The sequence below is a fragment of the Mus caroli genome, chromosome 2 (assembly GCF_900094665.2).
Source record: "Mus caroli chromosome 2, CAROLI_EIJ_v1.1, whole genome shotgun sequence".
Classification (NCBI taxonomy): domain Eukaryota; kingdom Metazoa; phylum Chordata; class Mammalia; order Rodentia; family Muridae; genus Mus; species Mus caroli.
The window spans coordinates 154879096-154906755 of record NC_034571.1 but is presented as its reverse complement, the minus strand read 5'-3'; the positions used below and the strand labels follow the sequence as shown (position 1 = coordinate 154906755).

The 27660-nt window shown below is 49.0% G+C and overlaps 1 protein-coding gene across 1 annotated transcript in view; it reads right to left on the bottom strand.

The window, feature by feature from the left end:
- The window catches only part of Mybl2 (MYB proto-oncogene like 2), a 29597-nt gene extending 5790 nt beyond the window's left edge, over positions 1-23807 (bottom strand). Inside the window, exons 1-9 of the mRNA XM_021150068.1 lie at positions 23594-23807; positions 18839-18932; positions 16903-16974; positions 15802-15894; positions 13929-14149; positions 9292-9451; positions 4677-4967; positions 2808-3230; positions 1826-1965 (exon numbers count right to left, since the gene is read on the bottom strand). Of these exons, the coding sequence (XP_021005727.1) occupies positions 1826-1965; positions 2808-3230; positions 4677-4967; positions 9292-9451; positions 13929-14149; positions 15802-15894; positions 16903-16974; positions 18839-18932; positions 23594-23613 (1514 nt within the window). The 5' untranslated portion in view covers positions 23614-23807. The remainder of the gene's footprint in view (positions 1-1825; positions 1966-2807; positions 3231-4676; positions 4968-9291; positions 9452-13928; positions 14150-15801; positions 15895-16902; positions 16975-18838; positions 18933-23593) is intronic.
- Positions 23808-27660: the final 3853 nt, after the last annotated feature.

The window sequence follows — 27660 nt, the reverse complement described above, 5'->3', positions numbered from 1 at the left end:
GGGACTTCCCAGAGACAGGCAGGCCTGGGAGGGCTGCACCCTGTGGGCCCTCTCTACAGAACGTGTTGTAGGGTCATGATCTCCACAAGTCCTCTCAAGTCATCGTGGTGGGGGCAGAACCGTGGTAAGAACACATCTGCATGTTCCCCCTGCATGTTTTCACTCTGTCCCTTCCCAACTCAAGAGCAATGGCTGTGCACAAGGGCACGCTTCTTTCTACCTCCAAGTTTGGGCGGTTCCTCCCTTGCTTCTGTTCTGCATTTAAAGATAATGTGAAAGGCCGTCCACCTCTGGGAAATGCAACAACAACCACATCCACCCTCGCAGCAGCAGCAGCAGAGCAGATGAACAGTCCTGGGGATATCAGGGAACTGGGAGAGTGATCCCCGAGAAAAATGAGATGAATCCATGACTGTTCCAGTTATCTATCTCCTAGCCACAAAACAGGGAGAGGCACCTGAGTAGAGCCTAGCAGACATGTGAGCTGCAGAGCGACAAAGGGTCCATCCAACCCTGGGCAGCGTGTGAAGCGGCAGTGTCTGAGAGGAAGGACTGGCTGTCACGTGATGTCATCAGCATGGTCAAAGTACACTCAGGTGACAAAATCGCTTAGGACCACTACTCAAGAGAAACTAGAGGAGACAGCATGTGTGACTCACTGGCCCGGGAAGGTCACACATTCACATCGGCTGCACTAGATGAGCGCTATCCCTTCTGGAGATGGGGGCTCACTATACAGCTTTGGTAGGCCTGGAACTTGCTATAAAGACAGGGGCTGGCTTTGAACTCAGAGGTCCAATTGTTTCTTCCTCCGGAGCACTGAGATTAAAAGCATGCACCATCAAGCCCACCCTGTTCTGTCCCTTCTTAATAGATCCTTTAAAGGGACCCACTTCTAAATAACTCAGCTGAACCCACAGAACAAAATATAAAATACAGAAATAGAAAAACCCAGCAGTATGATTGACAACACAGGCCTCCAGCCACAGGCAGAACGTCAGCATCCCTATTAAAGGATTCTCATTTGGATGGAAGAACCACCTCTCTCACAAGGCTATCATTTCAGACAGAGAGACTGCTAAGCAATGGACTAGTAAATTGTTTCTGAAGTCATCTCGATGTGTTGTGCACAGTCCCTGAAACAGTGCCTTGTACAGACTGCAGTGCTTCACAGCAAATCAATAAACAGGAGCAGTGAAAGCACCCTCACGGACCTGGGACTCCACAGGCCACCACAGGAAGTAGGCACACTTGGAGAGCCCTCCTCACAGCAGGCTGAGGACAGACAGACACACTGCTGTGCTCTGGGCTCCTAAGTCAGACAAAACCTCCGATCAGGATCAGCTTACGGTTCAAACAAGTCTCATCCACACTAGATGCTTATCCAGAGGGCAAGATTAGCGCTTCTGTGGCACTTTGATGGTTTTCGTTTTCTCTCTTTTTTCTTTTCTTTCTTTCTTTTTTTTTTTTTTTTTTTTTTTTTTTTTTTTTTTTTTTTTTTTTTTTTTTTTTTTGGTTTTTGAAGACAGGGTTTCTCTGTATAGCCCTGGCCGTCCTGGAACTCACTCTTTAGACCAGGCTAGCCTCAAACTCAGAAATCCACCTGCCTCTGCCTCCCAAGTGCTGGGATTAAAGGCGTGCACCACCACTGCCCTGGCAGTTTGAAGTTTCTGAGATCCAGAACTAAGTTAAAAATTAGAAGCAAAGGACAAGGACGTTTAAGAACCGGGCTCTTTAGACAAGGACAGGGACGTGGCAGCCGCCCCCCCAGGACCAGAGCACCTCCCCATCATCCAGGGTGGGCAGGTGGCCTTGCGGCACTCACGATGGATACTTCTGGTGCAGGGGTGTCTTATCCCTGTGCAGGGGCGTGGTGACGACCACCTTTTGGCTGCACACTGGAGTGGATGTCAGTGAGGGGCTCTCCAGCTCCAGGGTATCCTGTTTGTTCCAGAAGTTCAGAAACTGCCAGGAAAGAGAGAGGAGGACATGTGACAAGGTGACCTTTGTAAGCATTCGTGAGGCCACTGAGGGAAGGAGAGACAGCTCTGTAGACACCCGTCCCTATGACTGCTTGTTCTGTAAGGGCTGAGGTCTTGTCCCGACCTGTAGGGCACCAACAAAGACTTCTTTCAAGAAACATGACTCAGCCCTTCTTTCTGTTAGCATCCGGGAGGCCTTTCAGCTTTCTCAAGGCAAGCCACTACCCTACCCCTAAAAGTCCCCCAGGATCCCTAGTTACCAACTTGATGGTATTTACATAGTTGCCATGGGAGCAAACCTCTGCCAATCTGCAAGGAATTTTCTAGGTCCAGTTAAATGAGATGGGATAATCCACCCTAATATGGGCAATGCCCGCTCACAGGCTGGGGTCTTGGACTGAGTAACAAGGGAAAGAAAAGGAAGCCGAATGGGACACTGGTCTGCCTCTTGGGCGGCTGTAGTGTGACCAGCTGCTTTCAGCTCCTGTCATTGTGAGTTCCTCGCCTTGGTGGCCTATACCTTGGACCTGAAGCCAGAATAAGGTTGTCCTTCACTTCAGAGTTACTACTGACCTTAGCCAGCCCCGCTCCCAGCCCCACAGCCTCGTCCTTCTCCATGTGACTACTCATCTGGATCCGCAGCCTAGAGTGTTAGCTCCAAGAGGGCAGGGCCAGCTCTGGGTTTGCTCACTGCGGGCACCTGAACACCGGGCACAGGGAGGTAATCGGTGAACACTGATGATCCAGTGTGTACCTGTGCCAGGCCCTCGCTGGGCACGAGATATTTATGTATGGAAGCCGAGGTAGGCAGAGGTGCCCACACACCTGGGAAGGAGAGAAGGGGAGGGTTTTGACAGGCGTGCTCTTCGGGGTGAGGCTGTTACAAGAGTCCAGGAAGGACAGGCTGGCACTGTTCTCTGTGACAGGTGACAGGGCCACACGCCGTTTCTTCTGTCGCTTGAGCACTGAGGGAGGTGTGCCAATGCCTGAGCCTCCAAACTCAGTGCTAGGAGAAATGGGGATCAGCTCTCCCCGACTGCTCCGGCTCAGGTCTGAAATAGTGTGGCCATCAAGGCGGTACTCAGTCACACTGGGCCCTGGCGTGGCAGCCTGCTGGGATGACTGCAGTGCCTCCTCCTGCTGATGCTGCGATGTCTGGGGCTGCACTGGGCTGCTGACGACACTGCCCTCTGTAGAGGGTTCTTCAGGAAGGTCAAATTTACTCAGGTCGCACCAAGCATCAGGGTCCTGCCAGAGAGGGAGGTTAAAGGTCCTCCTGATACAGTAGAACTTAAGTGACCAGTGTCAAATGTGGTCCCTTAGCCACTTAGTCACTACTCTTAACTACTGTTTACATTCATTTCTTCAGTGTTCTACATCTACTGAAACTTGAATGGGAGGCTTGCCCATCAACAGCTTTACAGTCCCCATAGCAACCGGCTGGGACAACATGCCTTTGCTTGTTTATGGTTCACTACATACGTTTATGTGCTAGCGTAAGGAGTTAGGTCTCTCCTAGCTAGTGGGTCCTAAGGATTGGATTTGGATGGCCAGGCTTGGTGACAGGCACCTCTATCCGCTGAGCCGTCTCACTAGATCCTTTTCTCACTTTCACATCAAGGAACCCAGGCTAAGCCCCTAAGAACAGACAGGAACCCCGTGTCCTCTGTCTTTACCCAGAGCTTTCTGGAAACAGAAGCTTCCGCTGTGATCCTGGAGACGCGGCCCTAAGCAGATCCCGAGCCCGGTTGCAAGTTGTGGTTGTGGGGACTTGCCGGAGCCAGGGGCAGCTTATTCCTACTGAGGGGAAACTAGCTGGCAGCTGGGCTGACCTCAGAGCTCAGAGGTCTTGGAGACAGAAGGCATCTTGGCAGTAGGGAGCATGTCCTGCAGCAATGCCTGGGGAGGCGGCTGGGGAGGGTAGAGGGCAGGTTTTGTGCATCTTTCCCTGATCTTCCCCTTGGAAGAGTTAGACATAAGGACACCTGAAGGTCACACCAAAAGGAGTGGCCCCACCCACAGGCTCTCAGGCAAAGTCACTGTTTAGCTATTTTCTCAGAAATGACACATTCCCTCCTAGAGGAAAAGTTACAAGAGCCATAAGGCCCCTCCCCAGGGTTATAAAGCAATAAATAACTGCTGGTGAAAAAGAGATTCTGCCCCCAGGTTTCATGCATGTTGGGCTATAAGCTGCCTTTAGGAGTCTGTCACTCTTCTGGTCATGCAGGAATCTTCCTGTCACCCACAATCCTGCTGGTATCTCCAAGAATTTCATTAGTCTGCCATGTTAGACCTGTGCGCAATTGCTTCCTTCATCTGTCCTCAGTACAGGTCTGGGGTAGACAGGTGTGTATTTGTCTCCTCAGGAAAAGCCACACAGGGAGCACGGCCCACGGCAGCAAGCATGGCCTTGGATGAGCAACCAAACCCTCTTGTTGCTCCAGAGCAACCATGACTCCTGGCCCTTCGCGGCGCCTCTCCAGTGAGATCTAACCATGTAATACCAATTCAGCCCATCTCTGGGAAGCCTTCTCACCCACTCCATGCTGGAGGGTAAATATTGTAATGACCTAGCTGGTGTCCCCAGCCTGCTCAGAGCTGGGCAGCCCCCATCATTCAATAAATGCTAGGATGGGGAAGGGGCAGTTCACAAGAGAAGTGTTACCTGCTGTGTACCTGCTGGGATCAACATACCGACTCAATCAAGTCCAGAGCTTCAGAGAGGCTGGACCCCACAGCCGGGATAAGGAGGTTTGCCGCCTCTACCACCCACTTGTAGGGCAGGCTCGTTTCCGGGGAGGAGAACTCCTGGTATTCACGCTTGAGAGATTCTGGGGGCTCTGGGGTGCGCACTTCTCCCAGATCAGCAGGGACAGGCTCATGTCCTAGTTCCTTAGCAGAAGTAGCAGCTATGGCAATCTCCTCCTCGCTGTTCTCCTCCTTCACGATAGAGGGCGCCAGCGGCCAGCTGCTCATGAGACTTCCCTGTTGAATACAAGGGCACACTGTAGATTTTTGTTGAAATACTGACTGTGCTGCAGCTTGTAGCTAAAAACACATAACCCAAATCAAGCATCAAAGGAACTCACAGGGACAGAAATTGAGAGACATTCCAACTGTACTGAGCACTTCAAAACATATTAGTATCATGACAGAGGCCAATGAGACTGATACATAAATGACACTGTCATTAACAAAATGGAACGCAGACTATAGATGAGACCGAGGCGCTGGAATCAATGCTGGCCACAGCAGCACTTGTCTGCTGCCCCAGAAGTTGCGTGGTGAACCCCACAGCAGTGTGGGCTAAAAACTGCTCAGCAGGTAAAGGTGCTTGCAGCTGGGCTGATAACCTGAGTTTGGTCCATAAGCCCCATCTGGCAGGAGAAGACACTCTGTTCCGACTTCCACATGTGTGTGTTTGCGCTCATGCATGTGTGCGCAAGCGCAGACACACACTTTTTTTTAAAAATGTCTTTTAAAGCAAGCAAGCAAGCAAGCAAACAAACAAACAAACAAACAAACAAAAACGAATCATTATCTCCACAAGGTTCAGGATCAATGTGGAAGTCCCTGGTTTAGAAATAAACACATCACGAGCCTATCTTAGAAAATACAAGCCAAATCAGGAAGCATTCACGAGGTCAGCCTGGTCTACAAAGTGAGTTCCAGGACAGTCGGGGCTACACAGAGAAACCCTGTCTCAAAAAACAAAACAAAACAAAAAAAATGCAGTCAAGTCTTGATTTTCCCTTTTCCTTTTGTCTTTGTTGACCAGTTTCTGCCTCTGGGGTGATGGGGCTAAGGGCATGGGCCCCAGCACCCGGCCGAGATAAAGTAAACAGGACACACACAGAAGCAATGCAGTCAGTAGACGTAGATCAGGCAAATGGTTAACTGAGCTGAGCCCTGGGGTTGCAGGCCTGTGGGAGGGAGCAAGGGCAAGCAAGGCCCTTTAGGAATGTGATGGGGACGCCATGCACACTCCCTGAAACTCTTCAGGGTGCTTAGTATAGAATCTGAAAACATACTTTATCCCAAGGCTGTGACAGAAATCAAGGACACTGCCAGAAGTGAGGAGACCTCTGGGGAATTAGGATGAAGAGACATACACCCCTTTACTCTCTTCCCCCTCTCTTTCCGCACCTATGTCATAACCTCTACATAGCTGAGTTTGTCAGCAGGAGGCCAAACCCATCTCTAGCAGGTAGAACAAGAAGCCAGTCTCCACTAAGCAGTAAGAGGGATATGTTACAATATAGTGTGTATAAATTACTTTGAAACTAAAGAACAAATCAAAGGGTACAAAACAAACTGTGATGGTCTGCATGTGCTCCGCCCAGAGAGTGGCACATTTAGAAGTGTAGCCTTGCCGGGTGTGGTGGCGAGTGCCTTTAATCCCAGCACTTGGGAGGCAGAGGTAGGCGGATTTCTGAGTTCAAGGCCAGCCTGGTCTACAAAGTTCCAGGACAGCCAGGACTATACAGAGAAACCCTGACTGGAAAAAAACACCCCCCCCCCAAAAAAAAGTGTGGTCTTGTTGGAGTAGGTGTGTCATTGTGGGCGTGGGCTTTAAGACCCTCACCCTAGCTGCTTGGAAGCTAGTATTCTGCTAATAGCCTTCAGGTGCAGACTGTAGAACTCCCAGCTCCTCCTGAATGGTGCCTGCCTGGACGCTGCCATGTTCCCGCCTTGATAATGGACTGAACCTCTAAACCTGTAAGCCTTACAAATGCTGTCCTATAAGCGTTGCCTTGGTCCTGGTGTCTGTTCACAGCAGTAAAACCCGAACTACGACACAAACACACATGCCGCCGGCTACCTCAGCTCACAGAAAGCAGAAAGACACTGTGAAATCTTCCCAGTGTCATCTTTGTTTCCAATCTTACATTTAAAAAAAAAACTCAGTTTCTTGACCTCTTGGTTTAGATTTACATGTAAAACACAAATCACTGCAGACAGTTTACAATGTGATGCCTGGGAGCTCGAGTTGTGCGTCAGCTGGTTGAGTGCTTGCTTGGCTTGCAGGAAGTCCTACGAGACGGCTCTTCTTGGGTGTCAACTTGACTACATCTGGAATTAACTGAAACCCAAGGAGCTGGGTGCACTCCTGAGAAATTTTTCTTAATTAAATCTTTAAAATAGGAAAAAAACACTTTTAACCCTGATCTTTTACGGTGGGAAGACCTTCCTTTAACCTGGGCCCCACCTGCTGGCAGCCTCTAGAAGACACGGAAGAAGGAAGCTTGCTTTCTTTGCCAGCTCGCCCTCACTCTGGCTGGCAAGTCCATACCTCCACTGGCATGAGAGCCTACTTCAGAATTCCAGTGTATAATGAAGACCATCTGAGACACTCAGTCTTGTGGACTGAATAACTACCGGATTCTTGGACAAACTGGACCAGAGCTTGTAAGACATTATAGTAAATCTCCATTTTATATGTATAATATGGATTTATATATATTGCGTATAAGTACACATACACACATATACATATATATATTCAGTTCACAAGTTGTTCCTCTAGACAGCCCTAATACTGCTACATTCAACCCCCAGCACCAAATAAACTGGGCATGTGCAGTGCATATGCATTTGAGTCCAGCACTCTGGAGTTACGTGTAGAAGACCAGAAGCTGAAGGCTATCCTCAACTACACAGGAAGCTTGGGCCTGGGTAAAAGACTCTGTCTCCAAAAACAGGAATGTGTGGATAGGATGAGGAAAGATGGCTGAGCCGGTGAGTGCTTGTTACCCAAGCCCTACACCCAGGGTTCAATTTCCAGAATCCAAGGTAGGAGAGAACTGACAGCCAAAAGTTTCCCTTTGATCTCTACACACGTGCTCAAACTCACACATATAAGGACACAAGGGGGAAAATGTAGTTGTTTGGGGAGTAGCAGTTTAGCACACACACCTATCAGTTCTATTGTCTATAACTGTGTCTTGGTTAGGGGTTTTACTGCTGTGAGCAGACACCATGACCAAGGCAAGCCTTATAAAAACAACATTTAATTGGGGCTGGCTTACAGATTCAGAGGTTCAGTCCATTATCATCAAGGTGGGAGCATGGCAGCATCCAGGTAGGCATGGCACAGGCAGAGTTGAGAGTTCTACATCTTCATCCAAAGGCTGCTAGTGGAAGACTGACTTCCAGGCAACTGGGGTGAGAGTCTTAAGCCCACACCCACAGTGACACACCTATTCCAACCAGGTCATACCTATTCCAACAAGGCCACACCTCCCAATGGTGCCACTCCCTGGTCCAAGGATATACAAACCATCACAAACTGGGATAGACAGAAAACACAGGGAGATAGCGGGCCTTAAAATCTGACAGAAAAACACAAAGGATTCTGGGGAGATACTAATGTGGAAATCTTACTTGTCGTGGTTTAAGTAGCTAGAAATGCACCAATGTGCCTTTATAGAATTATCCGATTTCAGAATATATGCCTAGTGCCAAGATATCTTATGTCTCAATATATTTTTTAAATTAATGCCATTTAAAAAAAAAAAGGATGGTCAACAAGGAGCTATAGAGACCACTCAGCAATTAACAATATTTACTACTCTTACAGAGGACCCATGTTCAGTTCCCAGGACCTTCATGGAGCTAACTTCAGTTTCAAGGGATCTGATGTTCTCATCTGATCTCTGTGGGCTCCTACGTACCCACGGCACACACATACACATGTGATAAATAACTTTATAGCTGGAAAGATGGCTCTGCAGGTAGAATGAGTGGATTGGAGAGAGCCAACTCCTACACATTGGCCTCTGAAGGCAGAACAAACATGGTGGTCCATGCCTTCCTTTAATCCCAGAACCTGGGAGGCAGTCTTAGGCCAGCCTGGCCTGCATAGCACATTCCAGGACAGACAGAGCTACATAGAAAGAGCCTGTCTCAAGACACCCCGCCACACACATCACCAAAAAAATAAAGAAAATGAGTCACCATGAGTGTGTTGTCCTCATGGTGTGTTGTGTGTTGTCACCATGAGTGTGTTGTCCTCATGGGCAGGTTGACAAGAAGACAGTTGCTGAAAGGAGAGGCTGAGAACCCCTCCCCGGTCCGTTCTCAGTTACCCATCATGCTGCTCACTTCTCCTGAAGGAGAACTAGGGCTGATCTGTCACAAGGAAAGCTCTAGAAACGTGCTGGCCACACTCACTCAGACCCTAGAGCAGAAATGGGTGGGTGGCTCTGGGGAAGTTCTTGGGGAGATAGGGTCAGATGACCAGAAAACAAAGCAAACCAACCCACAAGCAGGAGCCCGGAGCCAGCGCGCAAGGCCGCCCAGCACTCACCTGGCCGTCCACAGGCTGGACACCCTGGTGCTGTTCCTTGTCCTCCAGCTCCAGGAGCAAGTAGACAGGCTTGCAGTCCCTGGACTCGGCTGGGAAACCTCCCGTGTCGACTTTCCTTTTGATGGTGGAGTTCCAGTGATTCTTCACAGCATTGTCTGTCCTGTGGGGAAACCCCCGGGGCCTCTGACACGGAGCTCTCGGCTTCCACAGCTTCTCCCCACACCTGAACGTGAAGGGCTGGACACAGGCATTGTCCAGCTCTACAGTGAAGCCTCACTGTTTCCAGCCCTCGAAGGTTTAGTGAATTTCCTCATTAGCTCTATGAAATGAGCAAATGTGGAACTCAAGGCAGGACGGAGAACAAGCTGGACTGACCCAGAGTGCACATCTGGAGAAACCATTGAGAAATGACAGGGGTGGGGTGCTGGAGAGATGGCTCAGTGGTTAAGAGCACCGACTGCTCTCCCAGAGGTCCTGAGTTCAATTCCCAGCAACCACATGGTGGCTCACAACCGTCTGTCATGGGATCTAATGCCCTCTTCTGGGGTACATAAAATAAATAAATAAATCTTAAAAAAATAATAATAATAAAGAGAAATGACAGAGAGCTGGTGGTTTTGACAACAGGGCAAGGCAGGAAAGGAAGGCACGCAAGGCTGTGGTCAAAGCCCAGCAGCTGTGGGAATGGAAGTTGGAGGGATGGCTCAGGATGGCCAAGCAACCAAGGTGACTGCAGAGGGAGGTGAGGCTACTGACATGCTCAAGGCCAATCAAGCCTGGTAGAAGGGGTTCTGAGTTCCCAACCAAGCATCAAGGGAGGCCAGGCCCCCAAAGATCACATGCTGGGGTTTACCCCATGAAAAGACCCAGCTCAGACTCAGAGGACATTTAGCACCTGCCTTCCTCTCTACTCTTGTCCCATGTTGTCTACACTGTAACAGCGAAGGAGAGGCTGGAAACAAAACAAAACAAATCAAAAGCAAAGTCAAAGCAAGAGCAAGGACCCAGGGAAGGAAGGCAGTGGCAGCGGGTGAGACCGTACAAGTTACTGGAAGACGGAAAGCAGTCCGGCAAGCAACAACCAGCCCAGGAGAGTAGGAGTTCAAACCACACTGACCTTACAGGAGGATTCTAGTAAGAACCAACTCAACCCAAGGCTCCCCCTGAACTCCAGGAGCCCAGGATCGGAGCAAGGAGCATGGTTTAAATAAGCACAGCAGCTGTCCAACCGTCAGCTCCTGACCCCCCTCCTGCCCAGAAGAAATAAGCCGGGAGCTGGAGAGATGGCTCAGCGGTTAGGAGCACGACTGCTCTTCCACAGGTCCTGAGTTCAAATTCCCAGCAATCACACATGGTGGCTCACAATCATCTGTAATGGGATCTGATGCCCTCTCCTGGTGTGTCTGAAGACAGTGACAGTGTACCCACATACATGAGATAAATAAATAAATAAATCTTTTTTTAAAAAAGAATGAAAGAACCCAGCAACCTTGGCCACAAAACACAGACCAGAAACTGGGGATTCCATGGAAATCTGTACCCTGGAGGTGGGATCCCCAGACCTCTTCTACCTCCCCTGGAGGCCCAGGCAAGTCTTGTTAAAGGAATTATCTGCCTCTGGGGAAATGACTAACTCCAGGGAAAAGGTATTAGTTCTCGGAATGTCCTCCCAAAGGGTCTATGAATGCCAAACAATGGTAGTAAAGGCCACCAGCAGATAAGCAGTGAAGGTCACCAGCAGATAAGCTCAGTCGGGGTGCTTGGTTCCAAACCAAGTTCCCTGACTGCTTCCTAACTGCCAAGGGGCATCCGCAGATCAGCACTCCTGCACTAACCAATATGGATGGGTGAGCAAAGAGAGACACCCACGGCCAGTGCTTCTCAACTTTCCTAATGCTGTGGGGACCCTAACCTTAAAATTACTTTCATTGCTACTTTCTAACAGTAGCTTTGCTACTATTGTGACTGTTGTGTAAATATCTGTGTTTCATTTGACCTTCAAAAGGGGTCATGGCCCAGAGGCTGCAAACCACTGCACCAGACAAGCATACAGGCACAGAAGGGGGCTTTGTCTTTTGGTCCTTCTAGCAGTTGCAAACATACATTAAGAACTTGGTCCGAAAAGGAGAATTTAGAAAGCAAAACTACTTCTTTTTTGTTGTTGTTGTTTTATGAGAGGGTTTCTCTGTGTAGCCCTGGCTGTCCTGGAACTCAGTCTGTAGACCAGGCTGGCCTCAGAGATCCGCTTGCCTCTGCCTCCTGAGTGCAGTGATTAAAGGCCTGCGCCACCACGCCCAGCTAGAAAGCAAAACTTCTTAGTCAAAATTACAAAAAACAAACAAAAAAAAACCCCACAAAAAAAAAACAAAACAAGAAATCTCCCAGAAAGTGAAATCAAAGAGAACAGGAAAAGATAAAGATACCACAATGCTGTCAATATTCTGAACAAAAACTACTTTCAAGCTCTTCAGCTACTTAAATCATCTATTAATTGGGAGATAAAAATGGAGGACAGAGCTCAGGATGCTAATGAAGGGTGTGTTCCACTGAAACAAGGAAGTAAACAGGAAGAAAGAAAAAGACAGACAGACAGACAGACAGAAAGGGGGGGGGATTCATTCTAGCAGAGAAGAGGTCAAAGCCAGGCAACTTCACAGCAGGGCAGCGGCAGCAGCCACAAGCACAAAGGATCCATCTGCATGCAGTATGGGGACCAAACACACTCCGCGGGTGCAGCGGCCAGAAGAGGACAGAGAATCCCTGAAGTGAGTTGCAGAGTCACCACATAGCTGCCCTGCCTGGAACTGATCTCAGGTCTTCACAGAGCAGCATGCTCTGCTGAGCCTTCTCTCCAACTCCTGTTTCTCTCTCTCCCTTCCCCTCTGTTTTTCAAGAGGGTTTCTCTGTGTGTTCCCTGGCTACCTGGGAACTGTAGACCAGGCTGGCTTCTAACTCAGAGATCTGTCTGCCTGTGTCTCCCAAGCACTGGTATTAAAGGTGTGTGCCACCACTGCCCAGCTTTTATCTTTCTTTCTTTTTTTTTTTTTTTTTTTTTTTTTTGAGACAGGGTTTCTCTGTGTAGCCCTGGCTGGCCTCGAACTCAGAAATCTGCCTGCCTCTGCCTCCCGAGTGCTGGGATTAAAGGCGTGCGCCACCACGCCCGGCTTATCTTCCTTAATAAACTACTTTTATTCCGTGACTAATTTAAAAAGGCATGGCTTAGCTGGGCGTGGTAGCCTTTAATCCCAGCACTCGGGAGGCAGAGGCAGGCGGATTTCTGAGTTCGAGGCCAGCCTGGTCTACAGGTGAGTTCCAGGACAGCCAGGGCTACACAGAGAAACCCTGTCTCAAAAAAAAAAAAAAAAAGGCCTGGCTTTCTCTCCATCTCCTGGTGGGTGCTGGAACTTCCACCTACCCTGAGCTATGTTTTTCTCTTAAACTTTAATAATATCCTAGAGTTAGCTTCTTTTTTGGTCCTTGGGACAGGGTCTCTCTATGTAGCCCAGGCTGGCCTTGAGCTCAGAGATGCCCTGCCTCTGCCTCTGCCTCCCAGGTGCTGGGGGAAAGGCGTGCATGCACCAGGAGCACCTGGACCAACATCTAGCTCACTTTAATTAATGACATGGGAGTCAGCTGGGAGGTGGTGATGCAAGTGAGATCAAGGCCAGCCTAGCCAGCACAGCTCCAGGATAGTGAGGGCCATGTCAGGACCCTGTCTCCAAAATAGTTTGCGAACTATGGGCGTGCAAGTGAGCTAGGATAGGAAGCAGCCAGCAAGCAGGGTCCCCTTCTTGGTTCTGGTTTCAAGTTCTTGCCTTACCCCTCAATGATTAACTGTGACCTGGAAGTGCAAGCCAAGTAAACTCTTCCCTCTCCAACTTGCTTTTGATGAAGAAAAGCAACAGAAAGGAAACGAAAAACAACAGGATATAATGTGGGCACTGGGGGGTAAGGAAGGTCCGAGTCTCAGAAAGTCACATCCTTGACGGCAGAAACTATCACAGGGGATGAGGAGACAGACGGCCCAGCAAGTAACAACAGCAACCGCTCTCCCAGAGGATCTTGATTCGTTTCCCAGCACCCACAGACCAGCTCACAACTGTAATTCTAGTCCTAGGGCATCCAACACCCTCCCTCTGGCCTCAGGTATATACATGGTACAAGCAGGCAAAACACTCATACACATTTAAAAACCAAACAAACAAACAAAACACTTTTAAGTAGAATATACTTAATACAGAGACTGGCCAGGCATGGTGGTGGTACACATCCATATCACTTGTGAAGCCAAGGTCCTGAGTTCTAAGTCAGCTTGGGTTCAACATGGGTCTGGGGACAGGAAGTGGTGTTTCTATTATATTCCCTCTAATAGGGTACAACCGGACTTCCTGGTGCTGTCTCTTTAGACAGGCCATTCCTGGGGGACCTATTTCCTTTTAATGCATGTCTCTATAAGACCTGGCTGGCTGAATGTTAAAGAACATAGAGGGCTGATCACAGTACTCTGGGACACTCCTTTATTACAAGTATGGGCCGCACCTCCTGGAACAGCACCCTGCTTACACCCACCTACCAGGAGATAGCTCACCTCCTGGAACAGCACCCTGCTTACACCCACCTACCAGGAGATAGCTCACCTTCCTGGTAGCATCTTGGCGATCTCAGCCCAGCGGTTACCCAGGACTTTGTGGGCCTCACAGATTATTCTGTCTTCCTCCTCGGTCCAGCATGACTTTTTCACCTCAGGGTTGAGGTGGTTGTGCCAGCGCTCACGGCACTGCTTCCCCAGACGGCCCTTCAGGTGCTTGGCAATCAGCGTCCACTGTTTGGTGCCATACTTCTTGACCAACTCAATGACCTTCAAGAGAGCATCAGTGAGGGACCAGCCCCTGCATCGCCTTCACTCGAGCATCTAGATACCCAGTGAGCCTCGCTTTGCAGAGTTTATAGAGCTACAAAAGCCTATGAGGTCAGCCCCAACCATACTATAGGACGTGATGTCTGTCCCTTCAGCACTTCTGTGGAAATCAAATCAGGAGACTGTACAGCCTCAAGTCATGGCTAACTAGAACTAGATTTCAGTCTTCAATCACCTCTTAGTAAGGTTCTCTTGCTTAGGACATGAACAGTAACAGTCAGAGCCACCTGTGCTAGGCCCCGCCTCACGCCTCAATTCTTGTTTGTTTAGGCTTTTCCTGACAGGGCTTCTCCAATAGCCCCTGGCTGTCCTGGAACTCACAGAGATCTGCCTGCCTCTGCCTCCTGCATTGGCCACTACCACTCAGGCCAGGCTCCCCTCTTGATTTCTGATACACACATGTTCTCATGTGCACAGAGGCAAAACCAAGGAAGAGTACTTATGGAAAAAGGAATTTTGTGTGGAAATATTCTATTTCATTTCTGTATAGTTTTAAAAAAAATTGAGACAGGGTCTCACGCTGCAGAATAGGATGGCTTTAAACTCCTTAGCCCCCTGCCCTCACCTCCCCAGTGCTGAGATTACAGAAGTGCCCCACCACATCGGGTTGACTCTGATGTCATCCTTTTTCAGTAATACTTCGTTTGGATATCGAGTGTTCATCTACAATGATCAGTGCCTTTATTCCCTGCTGTTTTGGGGTGTTGTGCCTGCCAAGGCGAAACAGCACTTTAAGGGTTAACACCAGGGATACACATCACTCTACCTTCTGTCAACCCTTCTCTGTGCCTTGATTGACCCACCTCAGAGGACCATGGAAAAAAGGCATTGAAATGTCAAGTGTGGCAAACTCCTGTAATCCACATGGGAGATAAGATAGGAGGAGGAGGAGTTTAAGGTGAGCATTGGCTACACAGCAAGTCTGAGGCTAACCCAAGCTATATGAAAGACCCTGCCTCAAAAAGAAAGAATCCCCAGAGAAGGGCCTAGAGGGAGGTGTAGCTCAGGGGCAGAGAGCTTTGCCCAACGTGCAATAGGATTCGTGCGACGCACCTGAAAACCAGGCATCTCAGTTTTATGGCTGTGTGGTATAACCTTTATCATTGTGACTATCACATTATCATAGCCCCAATGGCTGCTGCCACTGGCTAAGCAAGCCTCTTATATGGACCACCCATTACCTATCCATGCTCTAGTGGCAGGTATGGCTACCAGTTAAAAGCTGGGCAGTTTCACTGTATAGTGGGGGAGAGTATGAGAGGCAGGTGGATTTCTGTGAGTTTCAGGCCAACCAAGGCCACATGGAGAAACCCTATCTCGAAAAACAAACCCCAACAACAAACAACTGTCTGGCTAATCCATGGCACGGTGAGGTAGCCGCTCAGCCTGGCACTCAGAAGGCTGGGGGTTTGAGGAGTATTCTAGGTCAGCTTATGCTATAGCATGAATACGAGACCAGCCGAACTACAAAGCTGGCCTCTCACACAACACACATCCACGCACAAGTGCCTGAAGTTGTTGGATGGTACAGGGATGCTCGGACTCACTGCAAGCCCACTGTGTGTGCTGTGCCTTTGCCAGCCAGCACTTACCTTTTGATCTTCCTCTTTGGTCCATGGTCCCTTAACAAGGTCGGGATTCAAAACCCTCAGCCACCGGTACTGGCATTGCTGGTCTGTGCGGTTCTAGAACAGGAACAGAAAGAATGCTGGGGCAAGATCAAACTCTGGTTGAGCCCTGAGCTCAGGGTACAAGCACCTTAGGCAGCTATGTGAGATTGGATTCCGGGGTGCTTTCTTATTTTGTTTTATTTGGTGTCTTTTCTTTTTGGTTTTTCAAGACTGACAGGGTTTGGTGGAGGTTTGGTCTACTGCTATTACAATGCTAACTTCTCCAGTTTATAAGCTTTTGTTGTGCAAACCTTGTTCCTTGATTTACAACTATTGGTTAAATAAAATTGGCTGGAGCCAATTACTGGAGGAACTAGAGGTGGGTGGGTTTGGAGTCGCCTGGTTGGAGGAGGAAAGACCAGGGAGAGGGGGAGAGGAGGGGGAGGAAGGGGGCCAGGTAAGGGGAAGAAGAAAAGGANAGAAGGATGAAATGAGATCTGCTAAGTAGGATACTTGGCATGGTGTGGTATCTAATTCTAGTGGTTAGTATGTTAGCCATCAGTGGGCAGGTTCTGGTTGCCATGAGGATTTAGGTAAAGAACAGGAAAGGGGGGGGGGGGGAGAAGGAAAGGGAGAGGGAGGGAGGAGGAGGGAAGAAGAAGCCTCTAGGAGAAGAGAGGAGCCATAAGCACTGTGGCCAGGAGAAACAGGAAGTATCTGGGGCACAGGCTGGGGAGGTAGCCAGTCCAGCAGTCAGGAGAGTAGATTAGGGGTGACCCCCCACCCAGTAATTGTCAAAGCCAAATAAAATTACCATAGTCCAAGTCTAGTTTATTCGTAAACTAGTCAGGAATAAGCATAAATTGGTTTAACTACAAGATTTCTCTGTGTATTCCTGGCTATCTAGCAACTCACTCTGTAGACTAGGCTAGCCTGGAACTCAAGAGATCCACCAGCCTCCACCTCCCCAAGGCCTGTGCAGGAAGCCTGGCCTCCCAGCCTCAGCTCACCTATGCTAAGCTTTCTAGACAGCACTCACAAGGGGCCACCCAGAACCCTTGCCCCGGGGGAGGCAATACTCACAGGAAAGTGACTGGCCAGGAACTTCCAGTCTTGCTGTCCAAACTGCCTCACCAGGGCCCTCAACTGCTCGTCCTGCCAATGCAAGAAAGACACAAGGCTTGGTTTAGCTCACATGTATGGAGAGTCTTACAGACGCTATGATAGCAGTCATATTCATACATTACTCAGGAACTGAGGGCCTACTAAGTGCCAAGTGTTAGTTGCGGTAGCAGGAAGCCACAAAACTGCTTGAAGGGAGGCAGATGCCAATCAAAGCCTCAGGCAAGCAGAAGTGGAGCCACTCTGTGCTGGAGGATGTGCTGGGAGCTACAGTGACCGCCTCTTCAGGCAGGGCAGTTTTAAAATAAAAGATAGCTAAACTGGGGAGAAGGGAGGGAAGAGGCTATGGCTGGAGAGGAGGATGGGGATAGGCCAGTGGGATTGACTCAGGACTATCACCAAGAGGCACTTAGGTACTTAGAGGCAGCAGATGTTCAAGGTTCAATGTGCTTGTTATAAAGTATCCAAGAGCAGCCATAGAGTGGGAAAGTTTCAGAAAACAACAGCCAAGCAAGGGGGCTCCATCTATTCCTCCGTGTTGGAGACAGAGGCGATCCTAAAGTACACAACTAGCTAGCATTCTAGAGCAGCCTGGAAGACAAGAGATCCACCTGAAATCAAAGCAAAACAACCAAACCCCACAAAGGAACCACTGGTTTTGGCACTGAGGGCTGGCAATGCAGCTGAGCCGCTAGAGCTTGCTTGCTTGTCTGCCTGGATAACTGTGTGTTCTCTCCAGCACCTACTACAGGACAGTGAGAAACTCAAGTTCAGCCTCAGCTGTGCAACACACGGGAAGGTCTGCCCAGCAGACACGAGAAACAAAAAAAGGTCACAACAAAAAAAGGCCAAAGAGATTGCCCAATGGATAAAGGCCTGACAACCCGAGTTCAATCCCTAGGACCCAATGGGAGAGAACTGACCCCCAAAGCTGCCCCAATGTATTCGCATGCGACACACACACACAGAAAAACAGCACACACCAGCTCTCTCTCATCCAAAAATAATACATAAAGTTAATTAAGGGGATGGAGAGCTAGCTCAGTGGTTAAGAGCACTGGGTATTCTTTTATAGGTTCAATTCTCAGCACCCACACTGCAGCTTACAACCATCTGTAACTCCAGCTCCAGACGACCTGGCCCCCTCTTCTGGCACCAGGCACACAGTGGTGCACCTACGTACATGCAGGCAAAAATACCCATACATATAATAATACAATTATATTGTTTTAAATCTTTTTTTTTTTAAAGTAACATTTTTAAAAATACAAGGATGCAGATTTAGCTTCCTGGCCGCCAACATTACTTGGCCAAATGCCCCGCCCCTCGCCATGTTTAAATTTAATCTCCTCTGTGCTGTATGATGAGGTATTCCAAGGAGGGTTGGAGGTGTTTTAAATCAGTCTCTGCCCTCAGTATAGATTATCAACACATGGGTCAGTGGGTTAGCATCCTGAGAGTAAGTCTGTTACTTAAGCCAGTTTGGCACTGCCTCTTGCGAATCCCTCTTACAGCGTGAAGCTCCAAGCTGCCTGGGAACACACAGTCCCCCATAGGTAAGAAGAATGCCTTCTAATTAGATGAGTAAACCTGTACTCTTGATAAGCTACCTAGCCTCTGGAATTAGGCTGTAACAGCAGAGAACACACTAGGAGAGAGGGCAAGAAGCACATGAGAGACTGAGGTCCCAAGGTCTGAGGACTGGCTGAATAACCCCCAATCCTCAGATCTTAGAACCCGAACATGCTCTGAGGAGGTAAGGAGCAGTAGATGGCCCACCAGCCTTTTCACTGATGGAGACATCAGACCGGCAGCTGGCTGACCAGCCTCCACCCTTGGGGCCCTACTCCCCCTCCCCCTCTTCCTCAGTCCCCCGCGGAACAGCGGTGAGGCTTACCTCCTCATGGGTCCATTTGACCTTACACCTGTTGTCTCTTTGCTCCAGGAGGTCCGAGTCCGCGTCCTGGTAGTGTAACTCATCCAGATCCTCGCTGTGGAAGCAAGGGAAAGGTCACGGACGGTCTGTTTACACACCTGTACCTGGGGATGGTAGCACGTGGCCTGGGGCAAGTCAACTACAGGGAGGTTTGGAGCAAGGCAGGCCTTTCTTCTCTACTTGTACAAAGGTAGGCACTTGTACAAAGTGGCAGCACATACTGGTGATCCAGCACTCGGGCAACAGAAGAGTTCAAGGTCATCCGAATTCAAGCCAAAATATATAGGTAGAATTTTACCTTCTGTTTTTTTGCTTCCTTTTGGAGGCAGTCTCTCTATGTAGTATCTCTCTCCTGGCTGTCCAAGAACTTGCTGTGTAAAAGAGGCTGACCCCTTAGCTGGACGCGGTGGTGCAGGCAGATTTCTGAGTTAGAGGCCAGCCTGGTCTACAGAGTGAATTCCAGGACAGCTAGGGCTACACAGAGAAACCCTGTCTCGGAAAACCGAAAGAACGAAAGAACGAAAGAAAGAAAGAAGAAAAAAGGCTGGCCCCTGTGCTGTGACTAAAGGTATGTGCCACCACACTCAGCTCCAGTTCTACCTCGAACTCAGAAATCCGCCTGCCTCTGTCTCCCACCCAAACTCGGATCTTACTGCCAGTGCTGGTAATCAAGGCATGCCTCTGCTTTGTTTTCTTCTCAATGAACTGGGTTTATGGACTTTAAAATGTATTTATTGGTATGTCTGTGTGTGCACACCAGCACCTTTCCCTTGCTGAGCCATCTGCCTGGATGAAGCTTACACTCTTTGTTTTTGGTTTGTTGAGGCAGAGTCCTGTTATGAAGGCTGGCCTTGAAATCAAGGTAATTCTACCTTTTTTTGAGACAGGGTTTTTCTGTATAGCCCTGGCTGTCCTGGAACTCACTCTATAGACCAGGCTGGCCTCTAACTCAGAAATCTGCCTGCCTCTGCCTTCCAAGTGCTGAGATTAAAAAGGCATGCGTCACCACTGCCTGGCAAGATAATTCTACCTTAATCTCTGCTATTATAAATTGCAATTATAAATTTAGGCCACCATGCCTGGCTTTATTTTCTTTTTCGTAGCTTTATTTTTGGGATAAAATCACCCAGCATGCACAAAGCGGCTTCTAACCTCCACCTCACCACAAATACAAAACCCAAATTCTTCACAAAGACAGTGATATTCGACAAGGCCATATTTGTATAGGTCTATAACCCCACCACTCTGGAGGCTGAGACAGATCCACTGCAAATTCAAGGCCAGCAGGAGCTAGAGACAGACCTGTCTCAAAACAGACAAAAAATGACATTCAAAACCATATTCCCACTTTTTCCTTCTCAATAACAAACTTACACTGGGTACCTCTCTAGTCCCTGGCATTGGATGTTTTAAAGATAACCTGTCGGGCTGGTGAGATGGCTCAGTGGGCAAGAGCACCCGACTGCTCTTCTGAAGGTCCAGAGTTCAAATCCCAGCAACCACATGGTGGCTCTCAACCATCCGTAATGAGATCTGACGCCCTCTTCTGGTGTGTCTGAAGACAACTACAGTGTACTTACATATAATAATAAATAAATCTTAAAAAAAAAAAGGAAGCCGGGCGTGGTGGCGCGTGCCTTTAATCCCAGCACTTGGGAGGCAGAGGCAGGCGGATTTCTGAGTTCGAGGCCAGCCTGGGCTATACAGAGAAACCCTGTATCTAAAAACAAAAAAGAAAAACAAAACAAAAATGCATTTATTTATTTTATGTGAGTACACTGTTACTTCCTTCAAATCCACTAAAGAGGGCATTGCATTACAGATGGTTGTGAGCCACCATGTGGTTGCTGGGAATTGAACTCAGGACCTCTAGAAGAGCAGTCAGTGCTCTTCACCACTGAGCCATCTCTCCAGACCAAGGTTTTCCATTCTTTTTATCTGGATTAAAGGCCTATTCCACCACACCAAGCCTAACTTCGTTCATTCTTTCCAATTCTTGACTGCACATGGGCACAATTAAGGGAGAGCAAAAAAACTCAGAATACAATTATTTGATGTCTGGAGGCGTTAAAAAAAAAGTGGAAGTTTTCGTTGTGGAAGTTTGTTTTTCAAGACAAAGTTTCTCTGTGTAGCCCTAGCTATCCTGGAACTCAATCGGTAGACTCAGAGATCCGCCTGTCTCTGCCTCCCTGCTGGGTTTAAAGGCATGCACCATCACCTGGCTAACATGGAATATTTTAACTGCTATCAAAATCCTATTGCCTAGTTTGATGGTTTGAGAAAGGAGATCACACTATGAAGCTCTAAGAATGCTAGTTAGGGACTGGAGAGCTGGCTCCACTAAGGAACATACTGCCCTTGATGAGGACCTAAATTCAGCCCCCAGCACCCTTCCCACAACCTCCCAGCTCCAGAAGGGTCCAGCCACTCTGGCCTCTGTGAGCACCTACACGCAAGTGCACAAAACCACCCACAGATACATAACTAAGGGAGAAAGGCAAACAACCAGTTATTCACAGAACTTGGTTAATCCTTCCCCGGGACCTGCACTGGGTCACCTCGAGCAAATACGAAAGGTTAGTCAGTCATATGGAACTGGGAAAAGTAGAGATTTCCAAACGAGCAAGACAAGCCACACTTTGTGCCCACAAGTGTGCAGCGTTTGCGTCTGCACAGCCCTCCCTGTCTTCCTTCACACTCAGCACAGCCTCCCTCCCTGTCACTCCTACACACATACAAGCACTCAGGTCCAGCCCTCAGCCCCAACCTCTGCTCTTGACATCACCCACAAAGGTCAGCTCCACCTTCACATCCTGGAATTTGGCACAGAAAAGGCCTAAAGAAATATTTACCCAGGGAAGGAGTGGATTTGTGAATGAATGGATACTTGCAAAGATGCTGCCTACGAAACAATTCTAAAAAGTCCTGACGAAAATGAAAAAAAGAAGTTCCTAAGCCTAGCAATACACGTCACAGAATCCAGAAAGCAGATTTGTATTGTCAATGCTGACCCAATGCACACCCCACCTACCATTGTAAAGCAAGAGGCAAAATCTACTAAACATTATCAGTTGACTTTGCTTCTCCAAAACCCAGCACATGGCCCAGATTCTATTAGAAGCTCAACCAATGTCCTAGGAAAAAGGGTATCTGTGTAACAGAGCCTGAAGCCTCAGTGCTGTACAGTATTTGGAGGAGGGGTGGGGGGGATCCTTTGAGATAGGTATCTCTATGTTGCCTTGGCTGCCCTGGAACTCACACTGCAAACCATGCTGTCCCGTAAACTCAGAGATTCGCCTGCCTGAGTGCTGTGATTAAAGACATGTGTTGCAGCTACCCGGCATGGTCACACTATTAAACAGATGGGAGTATCCATCATTCACACACCTTCTTGCACATTCTCAAGGGCTCCATTTAACAGACGGGAAAAGTGAGGCCGACAACGATTATGCCACACCAAGCTCCACATTTTTACATCCTAACCTCCCTAGGAACCGTAGCATGAAAAGCGGAGGCCAGTGTGCTGTTTAAAGAAAAGTCACACTTTTGTACATACACATACCCTTTCTCTTGCCCTTGTACGTTCTGGGCTATGCTCCAGGGAAAGGTGAGTCAGAGGCCAAGAGGGAAGTGGGCCACTGGGGTACAGGGAGTCACACCATGTGGCAGAGAAAGGCTCGTGAGGATGCAGGGCACAGAGTCCACACTTCACACGAGACCCTCAAATAAGCCCCCGGGCTCTCGGATTATTAGTACTTCCAGATGCCCTTCCTGGGCACTGAACTGTCTTAGAAACCGGGGCACGGGAAACCACCCTGATCAGCGCCCACAGACCCAACCAATACCCAACGCAGCCACGAAGAACTCTGCAAGTAAGCAAGCAGGCATCTCTATGCCTTATCCTAATCCTAAGCCAGGTTCGGCCATCTGAAGACGGTGGTAAAGCGTTCTGAATTGGAAAGACCCAGAAGGAACACAGCAGAACCCAATTATCCCACGCCTTAGAAAGGCTGGAAAGCCCCGCGATTAGGCCCCAGATACACAGGTGTACCAAAAGTCCAGACTTGACCCAGCCACCTAACCTCTAGGGAACTAAGAGGGAAACCCAGTTCCTGCCTTTGGCCCAGAGGCTGCTGGCAGAGCAGTCTCGTTGCACACCATTAGTCTTTACTCATCCCCAACTGCCCAAAACTAGCGTGGGACAGGAAGACTTCTGAAACCAAACCGAACCGGCCGCCGAAACCCCATGAGACAACGAATTCCCCGTCTCGCATCCCGCGGAGGGCCCAGGGGCTTTGTGCTTCCCGGAATGCTAACAAGAAAGGAACGGCAGCAAATTCGAGCCACTCTTGATCGACAAGTGTCTCCCAGACTTCTGCCTTCCACTCGCTGCGACAAGGGGAGACATTCTCCCTACCCAGTAATGGGCCTCCAGCTGACACCGCGAGCAACAGCCTTCCTTCCCCACCCTGCAATTAGGCGGGAGATGATGGACCTCACCCAGGGCTGGGACCCGGTCTAGAGGGGGAACCCGCGCTTTCAGGCTCCCGGGCCCAGGAGGCCCGGGAACCGAGCGAGGGGGTCCCTAGAGCCTCTTAACGTGGCGCGCGCCCCTGTATCGGGCGGCCCAGGGTGCATTTCTCCCGGGGATCCCCATCTCACGCTTGCCGGCCCAAGGAGAAGGGAGAGGACCCCAGCGCGCCCGCAGCCTCTCACCAGCGCGTCCGCCGAGACATCCCCCCGGCCCGGACCCCGCCGCACCCTTACGCCCGCCGGCCGAGCCCGGAGCGGGAGCCGGGCCGGGGTCAGGACTCAGGCTGCTCGAGCCGCTCCGGGCCCCAGGCGGTGCTCTCAGGCGTCAGCGTGTCTGCAGGTTTGGTCGCACGTTCCCAGGAACTGCAGCTGCCTAGGGAGCGCACAGAACCACTTTCCTATCTCCCGCCAAGTGCGTCGGCGCCGCCCGGCCCTGGCGCGCGAGCGCGGGGGCGGAGCATACGGAAGGGGCGAGGCGTACAAGACACGAGGGGCGGAGCCCGCGCGCCAGAACCCTAGGAGGAGCCTACTGGAGGGGCGGAGCCCAAGCATGGGAAGAGGGGAGTGGTTTACCGGAGGGCAGAAACCGAATGTGCAAGCGGGCAGATGCTCCGTTAGTTGGCAATCTACTATGTCCAGATACACCTACCTTGGGGATTCAATGAGGCGCGAGGCCTGGCTGTGTGAATCTTAGACCCCGAGCCACACACATAGCAAAGACTGGAAGAACTGAATAGGAGAAACTTCCCGCCCAAATTGTCACTGCTTGGGACGGTCCAAGCCACTATCCCTAGAGCCCCCATGCTCCCTTTGACTGGGTTTGTATCTTTTCCTTTGCAAGCCTCTTGCTTCTTCAGCTGCCTCAGAGAGACCCAGCTCAAAATCCCAACATTTCTCTCACCAAACTTAAACCTCTCTTCTGTCCGGGTTAAATCTTTGTAACTCCATATAGTAACGGCCTTCCAGATCACCACCACACAGAGAGGCGAAATTAAGCCTTGCAGCTTTTGCTTGGGCCGTATTTGGACCAGGAACTCCCCACATCTTCCCCGACTGGGGTCTCCTGCCCATCTGTTTGCATCTGTGTGCATTTCCCCTGCTGAACTGTTGAGCATTCTGGGATCCTAGCAGCCTTTCCTAGGAAATGTATTAAGCCCCGGGGGAAGGCTTGTTGGCCTAAGTTCAATTTCTGATGGCCAGGGTTGTCCCTTTCAGGTTGTCATTTACTACCTAAATACTGAGTGTCATCTTACTGGGACTCCCTGAAAGGATAGGAGCCTGGAAGAACCCCAGCCAAACGCCCTTTAGGCTCAGGCCTCAGATCTCTTTCCAAACACTGCTGGCCCCCTTCAGACAGTACAACTCCGACAACTTCATTTACTACAGAAGGATGAAGACTTGAAAGCTACAAGTTTTCACCTGGCTTAATTCAAGGCTTCCCCCCACCCCTCTCCCTTCAAAGGAGTTCATGTGGACTGCTGCTCTTCACTGCTAATGTGCTTTACAGTCAGATGTCCTTGGGGGTGATTCCGACCTTTCCCTAGTTCCATTATCTCAAATTATCAAACTTCTCCATGCCTGTTTCCTCATCTCCAAAAACAGTTCATAAAAACCTTTGATCTTCATAACAACCCAATGAGTTATATGCTAGTATTACCCGATAGCAGATGGGGAAACTGAGGCACCGACTTCCCCAAACTGTAGTTCTAGAGTTTATAGTAAGGAAAGGGCAAATGGCTTTCCTCCTAGCATCTTAGGCTTGTTTGCAAATTAAATGGATAAGAAACAGATTGACGGGAGGAAACTCAGGTTTAATTACTTGCATATCCATTGGAGTCCTGTAAAATAAGGACATCATACAAAGGCTCAGAAGTTTGAAGCTTCCTGGGGTACCAAAAGGAATGAGGTCCAAGGACTTCAGTAGGAATGGTGGTGACACAAGCTAACCAGGGATAAGGAAAGGAATTATGTGGCAAACAGTTGGTCTTGTCATGCAGATAAAAGTCTCCCAGTTAGAAGAAAGTTAAAGGCATCAGCCGGTTCCTAGTACAGAATGCAGGCTAAGGTAGATTTCCTTTACAAATGTAAATTTCTTTTACAAAAGGGCTGCCTTGCAAAGTTATTTCCTTGTCTATAGTTTCTGCAGAATAACCAAGTCTAAGTAAGCATGTTGGAGAAGTGGAAGATTATTTTCTCCTACACTTTACTTTGGGGTACTGTGTACAAACCTTTAACTCTAAGCGCTACAAGTACATGAATATGTATAAGGCACATACATATAAGTATTATATCACTGTTAGGTGGCTTTTGTTGCTGAGGGTAGACCTAGGCCATCCTACATACCTTACTCAGCCCCTGTAGCCTTTCTGCTAGTCCTATGATTATATTCTGCCTCCACCTGTCTTCACACTTGCCCTCTGAAGCCCAGGAAGCTGCTCTGCAGGCTGCACACACACTCCCTCAGATTACCAATCTCCTTTTGAGCAAAAGCAGGGCCTAGAAATTTGCACAAGATATGTGCCTGAGGCAAAATGCAGAGAGCAGATGCGGAGTCCACCTGGGACCAGGAACTGGAGCCAGTTAATCAGGACACCAGAGCTAGAGGAGCCAGGAGATCAGTGTTGGGGCAGCAAGGTCACTCCAGTGTCACAAGGAATCTGGTGACCTCCACAAGTGCGTCCTCTAGTTATCAGCATATAACCCCTGGGGAGAGCATTCCTAGAATCCCAGGACAGTCAAACCTGGGAGTGGTCTCAGAACAGATAACAGAATTGCATTGGGGGAGGGGGTCTGGAAGTACCTTCTTGGGAAGGAAAGGCTATAGTCATCTGGCCATTCAATTATCTGTCCTGGGCTTCCAAATCAAGGCTATTCCTTTGTCAAGAAGACAAAGATCAAATCTTGTTAAAATACTCTTGGCCTAGCAACAAGAAGGACACAAAGTTATTGACTGATGGTAAATAGTAAGTAGGATCACCTGCCTTTCTGTCCAGAGTCACAGTATCCATCTACTGAGCAACTTTTGTTTTGGTTTTGCTTTGCTTTGTAGGGCCAGCCTTCAAACTCTGGGCCTTTACCTGCCAGGCAACCAACCTATAAATAAGCTCAACCCACTAAGCAAACTAAGACGAAAAGCCATTCAGTAAACTGCACTGATCACACAGGTGCTGGGCTGGCAGAAGGAAGCTGTGTGCACCCACCCAATCAGATCACTTTCGGTTCTAACGAGTTGGGTTATTTAGGAATTGGCAGAGTGGACAATGTAGGGAATGACAAAGAACACCCATAGCTTAGCAGGGAGGAGAAAGATTTGAAAATCTATGCAAGGTATGGTGTCACCTGTCTAATCCCTGTACTCGGAAGTCCAAGGCAGGAGAATCCCAAGTTCAAGACCAGCCTTCACTACACTGTGACTTCCAGGCCAGACTGAGATATAAGGAGACCCTGTACCCCAAAGGTAATTCTCCTTGCAGTAGTGGTGCATGCCTGAAATTTCAGCACTCTGGAAGGCTCAGGCAGAAGAATGGAAAGTTCAAGCAGCTCCCTATCTAGGGAGATTCCCGATCAAAAGAAAAAAAGTGGAGGGGGCGGGGAAGAAGGTGGGTGGGAGAGAGGAAAAGACCAAGAGGAGGGGTAGGTGAGGAGGATTCTCAGAGACTGGCAAGACTTCAAAGCCATTCTTGCCTCCTTTCAGATCACAGTCGATCTGGCGCTCTCTTCAAAATGCAGTAAGTACCAAAAGCACAAAAGATGGACATAACACAGATCGGGAATCCTATCTTCTTGGGAAGTTGAGGCAGGAGGATAACAAGTTCAAGGCCAAAATCTTTCAAAAAGTAAAAAGAGGGTTAATAATGTGACTTAAGAGGTTCAGCGCTTGTGTAGCCATGAGCACCTAAGTAATATCTAGCAGTAGCAACATCATCAAAACAAAAGCAGGAGGAGAGAAAGAAAGAATGAAAGGAAGAAAGGAAGGAAAGGAGGAAGAAAGGAGAAGGATAAAAAGAAAAAGGCTGAGCATAATAGCACATACCTGTAAGAAAGCACTCATGAGGCAGAGGCAAGCATTCTAGGACAGACAGCCTGGTCTACACAGTAAGTTCCATACCAGCCAAGACTACATCGTCAGATCCTAAAACGAAGTTATCTTAGAAGGCTATTCTCCAAGCCTCGTCAGCCCTTAATAACTTCATCAGAGCAGCTTTGACTCTTCGAAGTGTCCCTCAATGGCTAGTTGATATTTCTTCACA